The 21,406-nt window shown below is 45.3% G+C and overlaps 1 protein-coding gene and 1 pseudogene across 1 annotated transcript; both read left to right on the top strand.

Annotated features, from left to right (window-relative positions):
• Positions 1-535: 535 nt before the first annotated feature.
• LOC140641618 (protein SPATA31F1-like) lies at positions 536-2,921 on the top strand (annotated as a pseudogene).
• A 14,383-nt stretch (positions 2,922-17,304) lies between these two features.
• Positions 17,305-18,541, top strand: CCL21 (C-C motif chemokine ligand 21). The gene is made up of 4 exons (XM_072841762.1): positions 17,305-17,528; positions 17,621-17,741; positions 17,830-18,012; positions 18,105-18,541. The coding sequence occupies exons 1-4, from the start codon at positions 17,462-17,464 to the stop codon at positions 18,145-18,147; spliced, it is 414 nt and encodes a 137-aa protein (XP_072697863.1). The 5' UTR covers positions 17,305-17,461; the 3' UTR covers positions 18,148-18,541.
• The last annotated feature ends 2,865 nt before the right edge of the window (positions 18,542-21,406 follow it).

The following is a 21,406-nucleotide window of genomic DNA, read 5'->3' as shown; positions in this document are numbered from 1 at the left end:
AGGGTTCCTTTGAGAGTTTATGGATGCCATCAACCATCCAACCATTGTCCATTCTTCTCCATCATCCTCAAATGCTGATATTTTATCCTAGATGTGTCAACTGAGGATCACAAGAGGGCAGCACTAGATATAAACATCACAGGGACACCTAGGTGACTCAGTTGGTTAAGCATCTGTCTTTTGTTCAGGTCAAGATCTCAGAGTACTGGGATCAAGCCCCACATTGGGCTCCTGCTCAGTGGGGAGCCTGTGCTCGCGAGCTCTCTCTCTCTCTCTCTCTCTCAAATAAATCAATAAAAAACTTTAAATTAAAAAAATATATATGTATAAAATATATATATATATGTAAACATTACATTTGCACTTCTTATTCTTATTCATGGGTTGGAGAGCTAGAAGCAAGTTCTCACTTCCTGTCTCTTTAATTGGAACACAAATTCTTCCTCAAAAGACCCCTGGCAAATTTCCTCAAATATCTTATTAGTCAGACCTCATTCATATGTCCATCTTTAGATGCAAAGTAGTCTAGAAATTCTAACTCCAGCGGCAGTTGATTCACCATCGCTGGGGCCTGCCCCAGAAGATCCAGGAGTCCATCCAACTGCTCCTGTCCCCCACTGACAGTCAACTCTGTCCTGGAGCAGCACAGCCCTAGCCAATGTGCATGTCCCCAACCTACAGCCCTAGAGGCACCTGGGGCCGGTGACCCATTCTCTCCAGTCACAGACCAAGTACCAGTCCCCATGCCACACTTGTTTGACCAGGCTAAGGCAATATTGCAGAGCCACATCAACTCCAAATGTGGGCAGATTCACCAGGGCAAGGTCCCTGCTTGTGTATGTAGCTCTTGGCAGTGCATAATTCCTGGGGGCCTGCAAGTGGCTCCCTTCACCTGCATCCCAGAAAGCAAGCCCTTGGAGCTACAGGCCACAACTGACCCTGCCCTACAACAGAAAGCTGGGGCCTGGATACCAACGGCCCTTGATCAACAGCAACAAGCCCCACCAGACCCTGTCACTGAACACATTAAGCTGCCCCAAGCCCTGTCCGAGGGAGCCATTGAGAAACTGGAGACGACTCTGAGGCACAAGTACCTTGCCTTCTTGTCAGGGCTGCCTGCTCTTTATTATGTGGCTCTCTCTAGGGCCATGGCACCGGCAATCTCTACCCAAGCTGTAATCACAGGAATGGTGCCTGGACCTGGCGAATTCCCTACTGAACCTCTGACTCAGATGATCTCATCTGAAGAGCAGTGCCTGAGTCCTGGGCCATGCTTTCAAGATGCCAACAAGACTTGTGCAGACACTGCAGAGGAGCGCCAGGTGGAAGAACAGGTGGAACAAATGATCGAGGAGGTGCCTCTAGAAAGCCAGGCAGAGGCCTCTGAGCTTTACACACTCAAAAAACCCATCTTAGCCAAACTAAATTTCCATCTAAGAAAGAAGATCCTAGAGATACAACTGGGAATTCCCATAAAGGCAAGGGAGTCCAGAGAACAAACTGGGGCAACCCCAGACAACACATCCACACAGGAGTCTCTCAGGAGTCTAAACAATCAAGGAAAAACACTGCTCCAGGATCTCCCCATCCCACCAGATGCTCCTCGTGCCCCAGATCCAGAATGGCTTCACCTGAAAGAACAGCTGGCCATTGAGTTAAAGGTAGTGCAGCAGAACCAGAAGCAGCCTAGTTCAAGAGCAGTACCTCATGGCTCTGCCCACTGGGCCTCCAAGATCTCACCGCCCAGCGGAGACGTGAAGGAGGCCCAGGTGCTCTGTGTTCACCTGGAAGCCAGTGCGAACAGCCCCAGCCTGGAGGAGCCCTGGAGCCCTGAGCCCCAAAGCCCTGGCAAGAGCAAGGACTCCGCCCAGGTCCCCATGCTGGCAGAAAAGAGAGAGGACCCAGGGAAACCCAAATTGGCAGGAGACCATGGGGAAGGGGATGCAGGGTTTGCATGCTCCTTTACAAGAGAAATAAGCGACCCCGATGAAGCCCAGAGGCCAAAAGGGATACTTCTGAATAGGGCACCCCGCACCCCCCAGCGAAAGAGCCATAATTTTCATCTTGCTGCTCCCTTTGAACACAATACCCGGCATCACCCTCAGATTAAGCTTCCAGAGCCATCTCCAGGAATCCCTGGGGTTAAAGTTTCTGAGAAGAATGACCTGCACGACAGTCAAACCAAGCTCAATGTCATCCTCAAGCCAGCAAGGATTCCTAAGAATGTCCAGCCTATGGTGCCCCAGGCATCACAGGGCCAGCCTTTCCTGGGCCAACTCATTCAGGCTAAGCCTTTGCAGGGCCAAACTTTGAAAGGTCAGGTTTTGCAGGGACAGGAGATGCCAGTCCATACTCACAAGAGGCCCAGCCTTCCAGAAGCAGGCTTGAGAAGTAGGATGAAACCCTTCCTGTACTGTTTTAACTCCAAGATGAAAGGCAAAGGGCATAAGGAATCCATGTTCTCTATAGCTGGGAAGGTGGCCAACCCCAGAAAAGAAAGTGTACAAAAGAGCCTGGCTCCAGCCAAAAGTCCGGTGGAGCAAATCAACACTGAGAAGACAAGAGGGGACTCCAAGGCCCAATCTTCCCCCACTGAGAAGCAGTTGGACCTGGCTTTCTTGGATGGACCCCATTCCCCAGACAGTAAGCTCCGGCACCACTCCCATTCTCACCAACTCCATTCTGCCTCAGTCCTGGACCACCCCCGCCACTGCCCTCAGCACTGTCCTCAAGTGGCTTGTGTTACCCAACCAGAGAATGCACCCTAGGTCTCAACTCTCACCCCAGAGGGAAACGGTCTGTTCAAGAAGACTCAATACAATCAAAAGACTTTGTAGGCTCCCCAACATCTGTGTCCCTTGAAGAGGGCTGCTACTGTCATTTTCATTAATGTACAGGTGGGGCAGAGTGCCACCCAAAATACATCCTATATCTCTAAGCAAAGAACTGTCTGTCTCCTTCTCTCCACTGTGCTGTGTTAAGGGAAGGCATGAGGGGAGGCTAAAATGTCCTTCCCAACTAGAGAAGGAGCTCTAACCCACACTTAAGCTGGGTCAGCCTTCCACACAACTCCTCTCAGCCTACGCTGGACTGTGGATAAAGGGGCTTGAGCAGAGAAGAAAGGTAAGCTACGTAAAGGTCAGGCTTGAATTCTATCATGGCTTTCCATTGGTGTCCTTGGGCCCAGAGGAGCAATGTGGACGTGAGGAGGATAGTAGTGACAAGAAGGAATGGCCAGGAATCCCACAGGCAGAATTCACTGATGACTCCTGTAAAGGCCCACAGTCTGCAGGGGAGGGTTTTAGAGGAGTGCCACAGTGCTCCAACCTTGAGGAAGTACTTTGTGTTTATCAAAGCAGGTAGCTAATATGACAGGATATCAAAAGAAAATGATAGAATCCCCCCTCCTTGGCTCCCTGTTAGTAATTGGCAAGATCTTTCTGGAGAATTCATCTGCGAGGCTGCTGTAACTCTCTTGCCCAAAGCTTGCCTCCACTGCCTGCCAGCTGCGTGGAATGAGTGACTTTTGGAATAGAGATCACAGTAGGCCATGAAGAGGGGCTTGTCCCCCACTCCCAAGGGCTGGCAGGGAGAGAATCAGGGAGTGGGAGCATGTAGATGGACGTCTGAGTACCTGAGACAGAGGCTGACATGTTCCTGACCAGGGTATGATAAGGGAACAAAACCAATTTACTGTGCACTCAAAAGAGTTTGGAGCCAGGAAGTCAACTCAAGGTTCAAATGCTTTGGGGGAAAGTAGGTGAGTACATCTGAGTTTCATTCTGCTTGCCCATAGAGTGATAAGGAACAATGGGTTGAGCTTTGTTATCCAAAAGCAATGCAAATTAATTCAAAATCAGAACACTTACCCTCTACCCTACCAAACTTGAACCAATGTCTGGTAATGGTATTACTGGAAGTACGTTTTTTTGCTTAGCCCAAATATGAAGTTAGTCACTGAGTTGTAATCTTGATATCTCTCAACTTTGCTCTTTTCCTCTTTTTTACTGCCCCTGTTTATATTCAGTTTCTCTTCCATTCTTGTCAGAATAATTTAAATAATGGCTCATATCCCCAGGGCTTAGAATAGTGGCTGGTCCAGAGTAGTATCTAAATAGTACTTGAAATAAAAGTCTGAACCTGGAGAATAGACAAATCACTACATTATATGATGAATTCTATGGAATGGGGGATCCTGTCACAGGAGGAAGAACTCAGCTGATAGGACCCCTAAGAAGGATAAGAATAAGAATGACTTTGAAAAGCATCTTATGTTCAACAATAAAAATATATGAGGACTTATACAATGGAGCTCATGATCTCATGGGATAGAGTCTCACATACCGAAATTGTCTAATCAAAATATATGCTTAGGAGTCCAATATTCATCTCAAAATATATAAAAGTGAACAACTGATTCCTCACCCATCACTATCACATAATCACACATACATAACATGCTTCTATCACAGTTATTACCATGTCAGTGGCAACTCCATTTTACCATTTTCTTAGGACAAAAATTATGTCATCTTTGACCTTTTTTTCCCTAATAGTCCATATCTGATCCAGCAATATAATCATGCTATCTCCACCTACAAAATGAATTGAGAACATGACCACTTCTTTCTCTGTCTGCTGCTAAGATTAGTACAGTAGCATCATAACTTATTTCTCAGCTTCTTACTGAGACCATACCTCAACACTCTGTTCTCAATAAAAAAGCCTGATGGTCCTCAGGGAGGGTCCTGGCTATGGATGATTAGATAGATAGATAGATAGATAGATAGATAGATAATAGACAGGTAGATGTAAAACCATGAGATTGGATAGGATCACCAAGAGAATGAGTGTAAATAAAGAGATCTAAGGACTGGGCTCTGATACACTCTAACATTAACAAATCAAAGGCAGAAAGGTGGGGGGTGGAGGGGGGGTGGGGAATGCAGGAATCAATAAGCAGAGACTGTGAAGTAGTAGCCCCTGAGGTAGGAAGAAAAGCAGAAGAGTATAATATACTGGAAGCCAAGAACAAATATTGTAAAGAGAAAGTGAGCAACTGCATTAAAAGTTGCCAATCAGCCAATTAAGATGACTCAGAGATGATAGGTTAGCAACATAGAGATCATTTATGCCTTGGGGACAGACTCAGGTGAGTAGTGGAGATGAAGGTGTGATTGGAGTGGATTTAAGAGAGAATGGAGGAGCAACTAGTGATAGAAAGTATAATCAATGGTTTCAAGGGATTCTGTTCCACAGACAGGCAGAAAATGAGGGCGTAAAACAGAGCAAGATTTTTAAAAGTAGGAGACATAGCATGTTGGATATTGATGGAAAAGATCCAATGGAGAGGAATAAGTTGACAAGTAAGTGAGAGTACCCAAGAAGAGGGGTTGGCCTTGACTAAGCACAGACACTGCACTGGTGGTAAATAAAGAGAGAAGACATTAATGAGGAAGGACTTTGTATGTCAACAGAAGAGGGGCACCTGGGTGGCTCAGTCAGTTAAGCATCTGCCTTCAGCTCAGGCCATGATCTCAGGGTCCTGGGATCAAGCCCCAAGTCAGACTCCCTGCTCAGAGAGGAGCCTGTTTCTCCCTCTCCCACTCCCCCTGTTTGTGTGTGCTCTCTTTCTCTCTCTGTGTCAAATAAATAAATAAATAATCATTTTAAAAAAGAAGAAGAAAGATTTCCCCAGTTAAGAGAGTGGGGACAAAGATCTAGAGAGGAAAAACAGGAGCTGGGAAAGGATCATAGCAAGTAGGGGGAAGGACAAAATGGAAAGCCAAAACCAGAGGTGGAGCAGAATCCTAGAAATTATCATGATGAGTTATTTTTAGGACCCAAGAAGTCAGTAGTAGCATGTGAGCCCAGGTGGGCAGAAAAGTGGTAGAAGTTGGTGATCATATGTGTGGAACAGTTGCTCTTGGAACACGGTAGAAGAGATGGGAGAGAAAGATCTAAATGCATAGTGCATAAAGAAGAGGAGGGGGCTTGAGACAGAGAAATAGGGCAGGTGTGGTATACTGGTGTTCACTCAGGGACTAGGGTGCTTTGGAGGTAGAAGGAGAGAACTGGAAGTCAAAAAGACAGAGGCTGCCCTGAGTGGATGGAAAGAATCTCTGTTTTGGACACTTTGTATCTCTCAAAAGGTAGCATCTCTGCATTCCCACATTCTGACCTAGCTCACAGGAGCCAAGAGCTAGAGGAAATACAGGAAGGGCTGTAGTTTTCCTATGACATGGTATGAGGGGAGATGGGACAACTCCATCTTACTAATTCCTAAGGAAATCCAGGATGACTCAACATCCCTTCAAACCAAGAGGTGGTGGTAGGACTCTCTTCCACTGATATGATCCAATGTGTCCACTGTTAGCAGGATGCAGAAAAACCAGGATGGGAAGAAACACTCTGTGCCTAAAGGATGGGGGGCCCAGGCCCTGCTGTGGCCTTCAGGGTAAGAAGGCACAAAGCCCAAGCCTGCTGAGCCAAAAACCTCCAGGTGTTTTCCTAAAGCATTCCCAGAGATCACAGGAGGTCTTGTGACAGGCACATCCTCCCTGCCTAGTGGGAGTTGGGCAAACAGCCATAGAGCAAGGAGACAAGAGGGGGTACTCAGCGTGAAGGGAATAATCCAGAAAAGGTCACAGCAGCATCATGTGGGAAGCCAAGGTTAACGTGCACACATCCTGACTTAGGTGGAGCAGGTCCTACCTGTCCCAGAGCAGTGTGAGTTCATAGTGCTGACCAAGGTCTTACAACAAAGGGTTGAGGGCATAAAGATGAGCTGGAACAAACACCTTCAGGATTCTCAGTTTTCAGCAAAGTCAAGAGCTGAGAGAAGACAGGGGTCAGAGCCCGTGACTCATGTAGGATGCTGTTGAGGGATGAAGCCTTGTTCATCCCATCTCAGAACCCTAGCACAACCCTCACCCTCCAGTTTTCCTAGGCTCAAGAGAGGTAAAAATCAGAATTTTTACAGAAACTCAAGCATTTACTACTCCAGAATTGGTGGTAGATGCTAGGAATATATCAGTGCTTGCTAGGGAACCCTGGAGTTCACCTCTGGCGCTCTGAGGTAACGTGTCATGGGGAACCCATGGACCCCATGGACCCCTTCCCTTAATCTCTGCAGAGGGCACCTGAGAATTCTATGGAGGGAATTTCAGGCAACTGACCACTGCAGTGCAGGAGAGTGGCTTCTCCACAAAATCACTTCTCCTGTCAAACATTGAGTCCTAGAGGATAGAGACCATGACTGCTTCATTTCCATACCTGCTTACCACGGCCCATCCAGGGAAGGCAGTGAACTCAGAATGAGAACAGGAATAAACCCCACAGATGCTACTTCCTGCACCATGTGAGAGTGGGCTGGGCTTCTTCTCTTTCCCAGCCATCCAAAGCCTAATGTTCCACTGGGCTCAGAGGCCCATGGCAGAGGCCAGGGCTGTCACAGAATGAAGAACAAGAATGGTTGCTGTGTCCGATGCAGGGAGAAGAAAGAAGGGAAGACAGCCCGGACTTTAGGTGGGATATGAGGAATGAACACAATGTAAGGTGCTGGGGGACACAGAGGACCAGATCCCTTTAGGTCTGGCTGGGCCTGCAGAGGGACTGTTCATTCCTATCCCCAGAGACAGCGAGGCCAGAACCCTGAATACTTGGTCTGGATGAGAGCATGGGGAGGGAAAGGGGGCCTGGGAAGGGGCCAGAGGGAGATCTCCATTTCCAGAAGGAGGGGCGAGTGCTGCCAACTGCCTGCCTTTTCCCGCCTCACCCTCTTCTCCACGGTAGCTTCTCTGGGTCTGTGGCCAGGCAAGGAGCATACTGGGGGCTTTCCAGAGTGTATCGCTCCCAAGGTCAAGCCTGCTACAGAGGCCACAGGGGCAGGACCCTGGGCAGGCAGCTGGACCCGTGGGAATCCAGACAGCGGGAAGGGAATGGAAGCCATTCCTGGCGGTAAATGATGCTGGCAGCTGGGGAGTGTCAGGGGAGAGGGGCAGGGTAAAGTGAGAGGCCAGAGCCGAATCCCACACATAGAGACACATGGACACAGATATCCAGCCACACAGATACACAAACACAAAGACACAAATTCAATGAGGCCACTCCAAAACTAATTCAGAATAGTGCCCAGAGACATGCCCAGGAAACACACCTGCATAGACTCAAGAACACCCTGAGTCAGACATGCTGGAGCAGGCACTGCCACAGCACACAGGCAGACACAAACACAGGTTTCACCCTTGCAAACAGATACAGACCGACAAACACAAATGCGGTCCAAATTCATCCCCCAAAGTTGCTCTCCTCCATAAAGCCCCCTAGGCCACCTTAAACCAGGCTTATCTTTCCTTCCTCTAAACTCTGGTTTCTAATTCCTGTCCCATACTTGTCCTTAACTAAGGATAGTCCTGGACTCACATGCATACCCCTGGTCTCAACAAATTGGCCGTGGGCTTTCAAAGAAATGACAAGGTCAGCAAGTAGTCCACTGCCCTCTTCAGCAGCCCCATCCCTCACCTATACACCCATCTTCATCCCCAGGAGTGTCCTCAGTTTACTGCAGGGTCCTGACCCCCCAGCCTCAGCAGCCACAGACGCTAAGGGAAGAATAAAGCAGACGGACACACCCTTTCAAGGGAATGCTGGTGGCAATTACCCCAAAATCTTTACTTTGCCTTATGCTTACCACTGTCTACCTCCAATCTGTAACCACTACATCAATGCTATTCTAAGCACAGTTACCTTAACCCTAGATAGCTACACCTGTACCTGCACTAGACGTACAAATATCACATACTTATGACAGTATGGGACACCTGCCCTCCAGGAACTCATAGCTCCTTCAGTAACACCTACATAGTCATCAGGGCAGGATGTCCCTGAAGTGCTCAGTGTTCAGCTGGGAACCCGCACCACGGTACCCAGGCCATTTGACCCTTGTTAGACCAAAAGCCATCCAAGTCTCTGTCTTCCCTTCCCCAACGTCTACATTCCAGCCTATCCTGAGGAACAAAAGAAGGGCTTGGTTCAGGGCTGCAAGCTCCAGGCCCCCACAGTAAGCTTAGGGTTCAAGTGGGACTCTGGGTAGGATTAGCCCAGGCCAGCAGCTGAGTGCAAAGGAATGCCTGTGTGGCTGACTTGAAAAGGAAAATAACTCCTTCCATTACCTCAACCCCTCCTCTGTGGATGTATGTATACCTGGGTTCCACTACCTTCCAGAATCCCTCACTGCCTCCCTGCTATGCCTCCCACCTCCACCTCATAGGCTCAGTCACCTGCGACCTAGCGTGTGGCAGAGACTTGTCACTTTCCTGCTCTGAGAATAGCTCTTTCCAATTCTGGCTTTTTGTCCAGCCAAATACCTACCTCCAGCAAAGCCTCTACTCTTTCCCTTGCTTTTCTCAGGGCCCCTGACTTAGGTTCTAAGTCCCAGGAATAAGCATGGCGGCCCCAACATCTCCAGGATAAAACATCTCCCTATAGCTGATCTACCACTATAAGCTCAAGTTCAGATTTAGGGATTTATAGTAGATCCTAGGAAAAGCCTCCTGAGTGGAAGAAAGTCAATCAAGTAAGGGACCTAAATTAAGGGGGTTGTGGACACCATCTGACAAACAAGAGCTTCCCCACATGATGGCATAAACAAGGGGAAGGAGACAGGATGTCTTGGGAGATAGAGGGAACCTGAGATTTTTGGAGAGGAAATAGCATAGTCCCCAACTCTTCCCAGCCATGTTCTCCCTTTTTCTATATGTTGTGCCAGGCCAGAAAGTCCCCTCCCTCAGGAAGGTTGGGGGTGTATCCTTCTAGCTTCTTCTTCCCCCAGACCATCTTTGTTACCTACTACAGGCTCTGTGCCCTTCTGGAGTTTGGGATGGGGAGCAAAATAGGCCCAGGTGGCTCTCCTAGCCACACTCCACCAAATGTTTGAAAGTACCTAGAGACCTTAAAAATATATATAGATCCTTTGGCTGTATTCTAAGATTCTATTTAAGATGGTCGGGTGGGGGGCTCCTGAATGGCTCAGTTGGTTGGACGTCAAATTCTTGATTTTGATTTGGGTTGTGATCTCAGTGTCATAGGACCGAGCCCCGGGTCAGGCTTCAAGTTCAGCACAGAGTCTGCTTGTCCCTCTCTCTCTGCTCCTCCCCCTGTTCTTTCTCTCTCATTCTTTCTCTCTCTCTTTCTCTATCTCTCAAATAAATACATATATATATGTGTGTGTGTGTGTGTGTGTGTATATATATATATATATATATATATATATATATATATATATAAAGATGGTCTGAGATGGTGCCTCTAATTCTGTATTTTTAATGGGCTCCTCATGTGATTCTGAAGTACAGCCAAATTTGGAAACAGTGTAAACAATCTAATATGACATGACTCTGGAATCATCTACATGCCCCCACCCCCACCCACCCAGACCCATGTTATCCTACCTCTCTGGAAACTCTTCAAAAATGGGCTGCTCACTCCTTACTTAATCACTTCCATAGAAGGTAGTAGGTGGGGAAGGAGAGATTGAAGATATGGGAATTAAAAGCTTTCTGCTGCCAGGATCTACCAACAGACCAGGTAAAAGACCCAAGAAATCTTATCTCCTTGTTTTTGCCCTGTCCTGTCCAAGAATTCCAGCCTCTTGCCAGCTGAGGCACTCCCTGCCCTGCTTAGGTCTCAGCCGGTGGTAAAACCTCAGGCTCAAGAGATCAATTATCTACCCTTTAATTCACTCAGATTCCAGTCCCTCTACTCAGTGGGCCTTGGGATAAAACACCACATCCTCATCACCATCCAACAATATGCTCATATCCAATCCCCACCCCCCTCTGCATCCCACAAAAACACTGCTATCATGGGCATAATTTTCCTGTCACTATCTTGTACTTGGCCTACCCTGCCCTGACTGTATTCCTCCCAATTCTTATCCTCTTCACATCCCCCTATCCCCATACAAGGAGAGATTTCTGTCCTTGAAAAATCTGGGATAAGCCTGGGCATGAGGGGGCATGGTGCTGGGTTCAGCATTCTGGAAACTAGATGTATTTTCCAGTCCTAACCTGATAGTCACAACTCTGAGGTCCCAATCTGGTTTTAAACATAGATTCTAAGTCACGACCTAGTAATGCACCATACACCAGCATAAATTCCAAATGGATAAAAGATTTAAAATGTTAAAAACTAAAAAAATAAAAATAAAAATAAAATAAAAAATAAATAAAATGTTAAAAACTAAACTACAGGAATGACAGCATGCAAAATGGCAGAGTAAGAAGCTCTAGGGTTGGTCCCTCCACTGAAGCAACCATTGAGCTGGAAAGAGCAATTGGAAGTATATATTTCAGAACTCTGGAACTTGATTAGATAATCATAGCAATCAGGGGAGTGCTTCATGAAGGGATAGTTTGCTTGATCTTTCATAAGAGAGCACCATGCATCAAATAGCTACTAGCTAATGCTCTAGGGAAAGTGGCCCACATTTCTGGAGTATCTGGCTGGTAGCAGAGGATCTTGTCCTTCAGAAATTGGTGATTGTGCATTTTGATTGGTCTGATGGTTCCCTGTGGGACAGGGGCAGATGCCTGCCTTTGCTTCCACAGTGGCATAAATCACAATATTAAAAGGGACAGAACACTTTTAGTAGGAGATAGATAGAGAAACCTTTGTCAGGCCACTGGCTAACTGCAGAGACAGCAGAACAGAAACCTCAGTGACCACACACAATAAAGAATATACACCTGGCAAAAATTGCTTGGAAAAGTCAAAACACATGGCTGCAGCCCTTAACAAATAAATATCTGCAGCCCCTAAGGAATGAAAGAATCAGATTTCCACAGATACCACATTATAATACTCAGATGTCAAGTTCTCCCACCCAAAAGAATTACAAGACATATTAAAAAAAAAAAAAAAGGAAAATATAGCCCATTCACAGAAGAAAAAGTATTTGACAGAAACCATACATAAGGAAGCCCACACATTGGACATACTAGATGAAGACTCTTTTTTTTTAAGATTTTATTTATTCATTCATGAGAGACACAGAGAGAGAAAGGCAGAGACACAGGCAGAGGGAGAAGCAGGCTCCATGCAGGGAGCCTGACATGGGACTCGATCCTGGGACTCCAGGATCACACCCTGAGCCAAAGGTAGATGTTCAACCGCTGAGCCACCCAGGCATCCCTAGATGAAGACTTTTTTTTAGATGAAGACTTTAAATTACCTCTCTTAAATAGATTCAAAGAGCTGAAGGAAACCATGAGCAAAGAACTAAGGGAAATCTCAAAAACAATATATGAACAAAATGAGACTACCAATAAAGAGATACAAATTATTAAAAATGAACCAAACAGAAATTCTAGATCCAAAAATATAATAATTTAATTTTTAAAGATTTTATTTATTTGACAGAGAGAGAGAGGAGGGACAGAGAGAGAGGAAAAGGAAGCATGGAACCCAACACGGGGTTGATCTCAGGACCCTGAGATCATGACCTGAGCCAAAACCAAGAGTCAGACGCTTAACTGACTGAGCCACTCAGGTGCCCCATGCCAAAAATATAATAATTTAAATGAAAAAATTCACTGGGAGAATTCAACAACAAACTTGAGAAGGTAGAAGGAAGGATCAGATACTTAAAGATAAGGCAATTGAAATTATTGAGTCTGACTTGAATATAAGACTTGAAACCATAAAACTCCTCTAAAAAACATAGATCCTAAGCTCTTGGATGTCAGTCTTAGCAATATTTTTTGTACCAATCTCCTTAGGCAAGGACAACAAAAACTAAAATAAAGAAATGGGATTATATCAAACTAGAAAGCTTTTGCACAGCAAAGCAAACCATTCACAAAATGAAAGTCAACCTACTGAATCAGAGGAGGTATTTGCAAATCACACATCCAAGAAGATGATATCTATCTATCTCCAAAATATATGAAAAATTCATGCAACTTAATATTTTAAAAACCCAATTTAAAAATAAGTAGAGGATGCGAATAGACATTTTTCCAAAAAAGATATACAGACGGCCAACAGGCACATGAAAAAATGTTCAACCTCACTCATCATCAAAAAAATGCAAATCAAAACAACAATGAGATGTCACCTCATATCTGTCAGTTTGGCTATTACCAAAAAAACAAAAAACAAGTGTTGGTGAGGATGTGGAAAAAAGGGAACCATAGTACATTGATGGTAGGGATGTAAATTTGTGCAGCAATGGAAACAGTTGTTTTTTACTGGAAAATAAAATCAGAAATGAAAAAGAAGGGGTGCCTGGGTGGCTCCGTCAGTTGGGTGTCTGCCTTCAGCTCGGGTCATGATCCCAGGGTTCTGGGATTGAGCCCTGCATTGGGCTCTCTGCTCTCTCTCCTTCTGCCTGCTGCTCTGTCTCCCACTCTGCCTACTTGTGTCTTCTCTCTATCAAGTAAATAAAATCTATAAAAAGAAATTAAAAAAAGACATTACAACTGATACCACACAAATACAAAGGATCATAAGAGACCACAATAAATAATTATATATCAACAAATTGGATAATCTAGAAGATATGGGTAAATTCCTAGAAACATGCAACCTACCAAGACTGAATCATGAAGAAATAGAAAATCTGAATAGACCTATAACTAGTTAGAACATCAAATTAGTAATAAAAAAAACCTCCCAAAAGAGAAAAGCCCAGGACCAGATAGATGAATCCTTCACTGGTGAATTCTATTAAGAAGAATTAATATAAATCTTTCCCAAACCCATCCCCGAAATTGAAGATGAAGGAACACTCCTAAAATCATTTTATGAGGCCAGCCTTCCCCTGATACCAAAACCAGACAAGAACACTACAAGAAAAGAATACTGCAGGCCAATATCCCTGATTAACATACATGCAAAAATCCTCAACAAAACACTAACAAACCATATTCAGCTGCACATTAAGAGTCATGTACCATGATCAAGTGGGATTTATCCCTGGGATGCAAGGATAGGCTATATACTCAAATCAGCAAATGTGAAACACCACATTAGCAGATTAAAGGATAAAAATTCTATGATCAGCTCAACAAATGCAATAAAAGCATTTGACAAAATTCAACATCCTTTCATGATAAAAACTCATAATAAATTAGGTATAGAAGGAATGTACCTCAATATAAATAAGGTCATATTTTACAAGCTTTCAGCTAACATTATCCTCAAGAGTGAAAGGTTGAAAGTTTTTTCTATAAGATTAGGAACAAAACTGGGGCACCTGGCTGGCTCAGTCAGTAGAACTTAAGACTCTTGATTTAGTGGTCTGAGTTCAAGCCCCACATTGAGGAAGATTAGGAACAAAACAGGGTGCTTACTATCATCACTTGTATTCAGCTAGTACTGAAAGTCCTAGCCAGAGCAATTAGGCAAGAAAAAGAAGTAAGAAGCATCCAGATCCGAAACGGAGAAGTAAAATTGTCCCTGCTTGCAGATGTCATGATCTTATATATAGAAAATCCCAAGGACTCCATCAAAAAAACTGTTAGAACTAATAAATTCAGTAAAGCTGCAGAATACAAAATCAACATTCAAATATCAGTTGAATTCCAATACATTAACAAAAAACTATCTGGAAGAAGAATTAAGAAAAATCCCATTTACAAATATCATCAAAAACAATAAAATACTTAGAAATAAATTTAACGAAGGAGATGAAAGACCTATACACTGAAAAACCTAAGATATTGATGAAAGAAATTGAAGAGGACACAAATAAATGGAAAGATACCCTATGTTCTTTGACTGGAATATTAATATTGTTAAAATGTCCATACTACCCAAGGTGAGCTACAGATTCAACGCAATCTCTATCAAAATTCTAATGGTATTCTTTCACAAAAATAGAAAAAATAATATCTAAAATTCATATTGAACCATAAAAGACCCTAAATAGCCAGAATCTTGAAAAAGAAAAACTAAGCTGAACATACTTCCTGATTTCAAACTATTAAAATATATAGTAATCAGGGTGCATGGGTGGCTCAGTTGGTTAAGGGGCTGACTCTTAATTTTGGCTTGGGGTCATGAGAGCAAGCCCTGAATTGGGCTCCACACTGGACATGGAAGTGCAGAAAATCATGAAAAAAATGAAAACTAAAACCACAATGACCTATCACCTCATTCCTGTTAGAATGGCTAGTATCAAAAAAGACAAGAGATGGGGCACCTGGGTAGCTCAGTCAGTCTTCTGCTCAGGTCCTGATCTCAGGGCTCTAGGATATAGCCCACACCACATGGGGCTTCCCACTCAGAAGGGAGTCTGCTTCTCCCTCTCCCACTGCCCCTCCCCCTGCTTGTGCTCATCCTTGTACTCTCGAGCTCTCTTTCTTTCTCTCCTTCAAATAAATAAATGAAAAAGAAAGACAAGAAATAACAAACACTGGAGAAGCTGTGGATTAAAGGGAGCGTTATACATTGCTGATGAAAATGTAAACTGGCACATCCATTATGAAAAACAGTATAGATATCCCTCAAATAATTAAAAATAGAACTATCATATGATCCAGCAATCCCTCTTTGGGAGTTCCATTGTATCATTATTCACAATAACCAAGACATGGAAACAACCTAAGTATTGATGGATGAATGGATAAAGAAGATGTGGTATATACATACGATGGAATATTAATCAGCCATTAAAAAAAGAAAGAAGGGATGCCGGGGTGGCTCAGCAGTTGAGCCTCTGCCTTTGGCTCAGGGCGTGATCCCAGAGTCCTGGGATCGAGCTGCACATCGGGCTTCCTGCATGGAGCCTGCTTCTCCCTCTGCTGTGTCTCTACCGGTGTGTATGTCTTTCATGAATAGATAAATAAAAATCTTTAAAAAAAAAAAAAAAAGCCCAGGTGGCTCAGTGGTTTGGCACTGCCTTCGGCCCAGGGCGTGATCCTGGAGACCCAAGATCGAGTCCCACATCGGGCTGGTATCATATAAGTGTGGAATTAAAAAAAAAAAAAATTCAAACACATAGAAACAGAATGATGGGGGCAGCCCCAATGGCTCAGAGGTTTAGCGCCACCTTCAGCCCAGGGCCTGAAGACCCAAGATCGAGTCCCACATCGGGCTCCCTGCATGGAGCCTGCTTCTCCCTCTGCCTGTGTCTCTCTCTCTCTCTCATGAATAAATAAATAATCTTAAAAAATAAATAAATAAGAAACATAATGATGGTTGCCAGGGGTTGGGTACAGGGGGAGAATGGGGAGATGTTGGTCAAAGGGTACAAACTTTCAGTTATAAGATTAGTAAGTTCTAAGGGTTGAATGTACAGCATGGTCACTGTAGTTAGTAATTCTATATTATACACTTGAAATTTGTTAAGGAGCCTGCTTCTCCCTCTGCCTGTCTCTGCTTCTCTCTGTGTGTGTCTCTCTTGAATAAATAAATAAAATCCTTTTTTAAAAAAATTATCATCACAAAAAAAAAGAAAAAGTTCACTCCATGAAGTAACAGAGGTATTAACTTGATTGTGGTAATTATTTCACAATGTATACCTATATGAAATCATCATGTTGTGATGCTTTAAATACATGCAATAAAGCTGGGGGAAAAAAACAAGGGGAAATCATCACGGCCTTGGATTTGGCAATGATTTCTTAAATATGACACGAAAAACACAGAAAAATAGATAAATTACACTTCATCAAAATTTTAAAATCTTTGGGGCGGCCTGGGTGGCTTAGTTGGTTAAGTGTCTGCCTTTGGCTCAGGTTATAATCCTTGGGTCCTGGGATGGAGCCCCATGTCAGGCTCTCTGCTCCACCAGGAATCTGCTTCTTCCTCCCCCTCTGCCTCTCTCTCTCTCTCTCTCTCTCAAATAAATAAATAAATCTTTAAAAAAAAATTTTAAATTCTGTGTATCAAATGACACTATCAAGAGAGTAAACCCCACAGAATGGGAGGAAATATTTCCAAATCATATACCTGATAAGGATCAATTATCCAGATTGTAGAAAGAACTCTTACAATCCAATAATAAGATGTGCATTTTAGGAACAGTCAGCCTGCTGGAAGGATGGGGGGAGTGTGGAACCGGGAATGCAGTGAAGAGGCAATCTTCCTGGGGAACATTCTGGGGGAGAGGTGAAGCCTGCACCAAGACAGTAGCCAAAGGTAGAAAGAGGACCTGACAGATTCAACTGATATTGAGGAGATAGACCCAAGCAGCTTGGGACCCCGATGAGCCATGTGAAGTTTTTGTTTCCGCATACTAGTGAGGCTGGGTGCCAGGACAGGATCTGCCTTTCAGGAAGGAAAAGGAGGGAGATCCCTATTCTTGCCTGGACAGAGTGACTGGGGGTGGAGGAAGTGAAAGTGTCCGTCTGCATAAATAGGCAACAGACCAGTCCTAGCGGACATACAGACCCCCAACTTGCAGCTGTCCACCTCGCCCACCGCTCTGGCTTCACACTACCCCTCTGCCACAGCCATGTCTCCATCACTGGCTCTGAGCTTCCTTGTCCTGGTTCTGGCCTCCTGCATCCCCTGGACCCAAGGTATCAAGGAGGGAGTTGCCTAGGATGGGGACTCGGGGAGGCCTGGGTGGGAGCCTACAAGTAGCCTGGCTCCCTGTAAACTCCCGCTGCAGGCAGTGATGGAGGGGCACAGGACTGTTGCCTCAAGTACAGCCTAAGGAAGATTCCGGCCCAGGTTGTCCGCAGCTACCGGAAGCAGGAGCCAAGCTTGGGCTGCCCAATCCAGGCTATCCTGTGAGTGAGTGCAAGAAAGTGGGTGCAGCTGAGTGGGGAGGGCATGGTGGGCAAGACTAGGACTGGCTTGCTAATGCCCAACCCCTAGGTTCTCCCCTCGGAAGCGCTCTCAACCAGAGCTGTGTGCAGACCCTAAGGAGACCTGGGTGCGGCAGCTGATGCAGCGTCTGGACAAGCCACCAGCCCCAAGGAAACAAGGCCAGAGCTGTAAAAAGGACAAGGGGGCTCCCAAGTCTGGCAAGAAGGGAAAGGGCTCCAAAGGCTGTAAAAGGTGAGGAAGCTAAGGGGATGGGGGGGGGACGGGGGGGGGGGACGGGAGCCTCAGTCAGCCCCTCAAACCCCTGCACTCTTCTGCCCTCCTAGGACTGAACAGCCACAGACCCCAAAAGGGTCCGTAGCCGAGTGACCAGCTTGGAGCCCAGGAGGCCCCTACCAGCCTCATCTGGGCTTGCAGCCCCAATCCAAGGAGCAAGAAGTGGGCTAGGAGAAAGGGTAGACACAGGGGCCCCAGAGTAGCCACCTCATGCTGGCCTTGCCTCACCTCTTCTCCTGCTTCAACTATCCCTTCTGTATTCCCAGCCCTACCCTGCATGGCTGAGTTGTCCACACCAGGCCAGGCCCAGAAAGGCAGAGGAGGGAGAGTTTCCCAGGAAGTGTGAGAGGAGGCAGCAGGACTGTCCCCTCTGAGGAAAGGTCACCCAGGACCCTGGACCTGACCCTGCTCCCACTGCACCCCACTGCTTCCATGTAAATATGATTTATACCTAACAATAAAAACCTGTTCCAGCCTCCCACCCAAACATCTGTTCCTGTGTGTTTGTGTCCGTGGGGAGGCCCGTGTCACTACAGGGTGGGCTCACACACTCTGAGGTGCCAACCAACAGCTAAATCTGGCAAATTCTATTTTCCCACCTACCCTAAGAGTTTCTTTGCCTCCCAGGTATGCTGGCAGTAGAAGGGACCTGGGCTGCCCCTGAAGAATCCCTGGTCCCTGAAGAATCCCTGTCAATGAGAGATGACACATCCCCAAAGGCTCTGCGGGCCTCTGAGACCCTGAAGAGAGCCCCTTCTTGATTCTGTCCAGCATTCTCTCATTCCAGGAGTGACCTCCAGATCTTTTCCTAGCTCTACCCGCAACTAACTGCCTCTACTTTCTCTGGGACTTTCTGAGGGTGAACTCCCAAGACCTTTTTTGGAAGGGTCCCCAGAAGGGAGACTAGAACCTGGGCCTGCCTCTAACATAGGCAAACACAAGTTCTACTGAAACTTACCCTACTGCACAGTCCCAGCCCTGGGATCCCTTCAGAGCCCTCCTCCCTTCCCAAATATCCAAGAGAATTCCCTTCTGCCCTAATCAGTGAAGCTGGGTCCCTCCTTGTCTAACAGGGTTGTGTGCTGCTCTATTCCTATCTGGGCTTCCTGATTCCCTCAGCTCCCTTCAAACTGGGAAAGCCTCTTCCCCTTCCCTTCTTTTCTCCCTTCAATACTTTAGCCCCTTTCATCTCAGGAGACCAAGCCCCTTTAGCCTCTGGTAGGTATTTAGAACCCCAGAATTCAGATGTAAATCAATGTCCTCTCCATGAAGATTCCTGCTTGGCTCTCCTCTAGGTCTTTCCTCCCCAGAGCAGAGATACTCTTATTCCCTCCTTCACCCCTATTTAGGGAGAGGGATGACAGCGGGAGAGCGGTGGGTGGGTTGGGGGGCATTTGAGAATGAAGGAAATAGATCCTGGGTGGGGCAAGAAGCTACAGGTGATTGCCCCACCACTTCTTCCTTCTGAAGGAGCCTGAGCACACTACCACATCAGGTACTACTTATCATAAAAGTACTTGCTGTCTGCTCCTCCTGGAACCAGTGAAAACAGGGGCTCCCCCTACCTATCCTTGTGCAGCAAGTGTGATCTTAGTCTGTAAACTCAGATGTGCAAGAATTACTGCATTTTAAAATGTTCTTTCAATGCCCTTAATCCCATTCCGAACCTCTGCACTTGGTGCTAGTAAGGAATTCAACATCAGACAGTCTTAAGATCCCACCTACCAAGGGCTGTGCAAAAGGTCAGAGAAACACCAAAGCCCAGAGGAGGCTTCCTACCTGCCCCCCACACCATCCCGTCACTGGACATCAGTCTCACCAGTGAATGCTAAGGCCCCTATAGTAAGTACTAGTAGGTATGACTACTCTTCAGATGCCGGACTCTCAAACTCAGCTCTGTGCCATATTTGAGACATGGAAATTTTGCTATAAAAGCCTCTGGGCTTGAGCCTGGCTTTCCCAGACATCCCCAGGGCCATGTACTTGGTGCTATTATTTGCTTCATCACAGCCAGGAATTATAGCCCACTGCTGGACCTACACACCAAACCCCTCCTAGTCATAAAGACCACTCTTCAAAATCCTTCCTCTCCCCAGCCCCTCCAGAGCATAACCTCTTCCCCGGTTTGCTTTAGACTTTTACAAAGGCAGAAGGGCCTTGGACATCAGAATGCCTCTATTCTCAGCCCTGCCAAAACGCTTGCTCCAGAGAGAAAGGAAACACATAGGCTCAGATCATGATCCCAGTGTCCTGGGATGGAGTTCATCAGGCTCCCTGCTCAGGAGAGAGTATATTTTTTCCCTCCATTCATGTACATTCTCTCTCTCAAAAAATAAATAAAATCTTAAAAAATAAATAAACACATACATTTGTTTTTACTTCTTCCTGAACCCCAACTAAAACTACAGTAAATGTTTTTGGTGTGTGTATGTGTTGTAAAGGCCCAAATAGGAGAGATAAAAGTAATTTTTCAAAGACTGCTGCTTAGACAAGGAAATATTTCCATAAAAACAGATACAAAGCATACAATAAAATTATAAATTTGGAGAACTTCCAATGTCTCACTCATGCATATGTAAAAATAAATATTTGAGTACTAGTATACCACTGTTCAACAGGAAGACAATTAATGGCTTCTCCTAGAAATGTAAAAGAAAAGAAGAAAACAAATTCAAAAGACCAATCATCCCCCAAATTTACAAAATCATCATCCCCCCCTCCAAATATGAAAACTCACTTTAATCCCTGGAATCCAGAGTTTTCCTTTAACACTAAAGCACTAAAACATTTCATTGCTTTAAAACTGAGTCAGTACTATCTGCTAAGAATAAGTCATCCTCAGGGCCATCCAGAAAATTACTAACATCATGCTTTAAAATGATTTTGCCATTATTTCTTCCGTGAAATAACACATATACACATACTTATGAAATGGTGGGCCAGCTGCTTCTTGTCTGTTGTCTCAGAATCTGAAGCCTCCTGCTTTCCCTGCGCCCCTCTTCCTTGTAAACCCTTTAAGTACCCCTTTGATACAAATGTAAGGGATGGACATGGCTAGTACGATCTCCCAGAATTACAGCTAATAAAAACAGCTTAACAACCACAGTCATATAAACCTAATTCCTAACTGAGCAATCAGATTTCTTTTTTTTTTAATTTATTTTTTTATTGGTGTTCAATTTACTAACATACAGAATAACACCCAGTGCCCGTCACCCATTCACTCCCACCCCCCGCCCTCCTCCCCTTCTACCACCCCTAGTTCGTTTCCCAGAGTTAGCAGTCTTTACGTTCTGTCTCCCTTTCTGATATTTCCCACACATTTCTTCCCCCTTCCCTTATTTTCCCTTTC

This window comes from Canis lupus, chromosome 10 (genome assembly GCF_048164855.1).
Source record: "Canis lupus baileyi chromosome 10, mCanLup2.hap1, whole genome shotgun sequence".
NCBI classification, from domain to species: Eukaryota; Metazoa; Chordata; class Mammalia; order Carnivora; family Canidae; genus Canis; species Canis lupus.
Note: the sequence above shows the minus strand (reverse complement) of the source record. Positions and strands in the feature narration are given on the sequence as shown.

Bases quoted from the DNA above. Each gene is read 5' to 3' on its own strand.
- CCL21 (XM_072841762.1), top strand. From the start codon at position 17,462: ATGTCTCCATCACTGGCTCTGAGCTTCCTTGTCCTGGTTCTGGCCTCC. The intron at 17,529-17,620 runs GTATCAAGGAGG...CTCCCGCTGCAG, and splicing joins CTGCATCCCCTGGACCCAAG to GCAGTGATGGAGGGGCACAG. The intron at 18,013-18,104 runs GTGAGGAAGCTA...CTGCCCTCCTAG, and splicing joins GGCTCCAAAGGCTGTAAAAG to GACTGAACAGCCACAGACCC.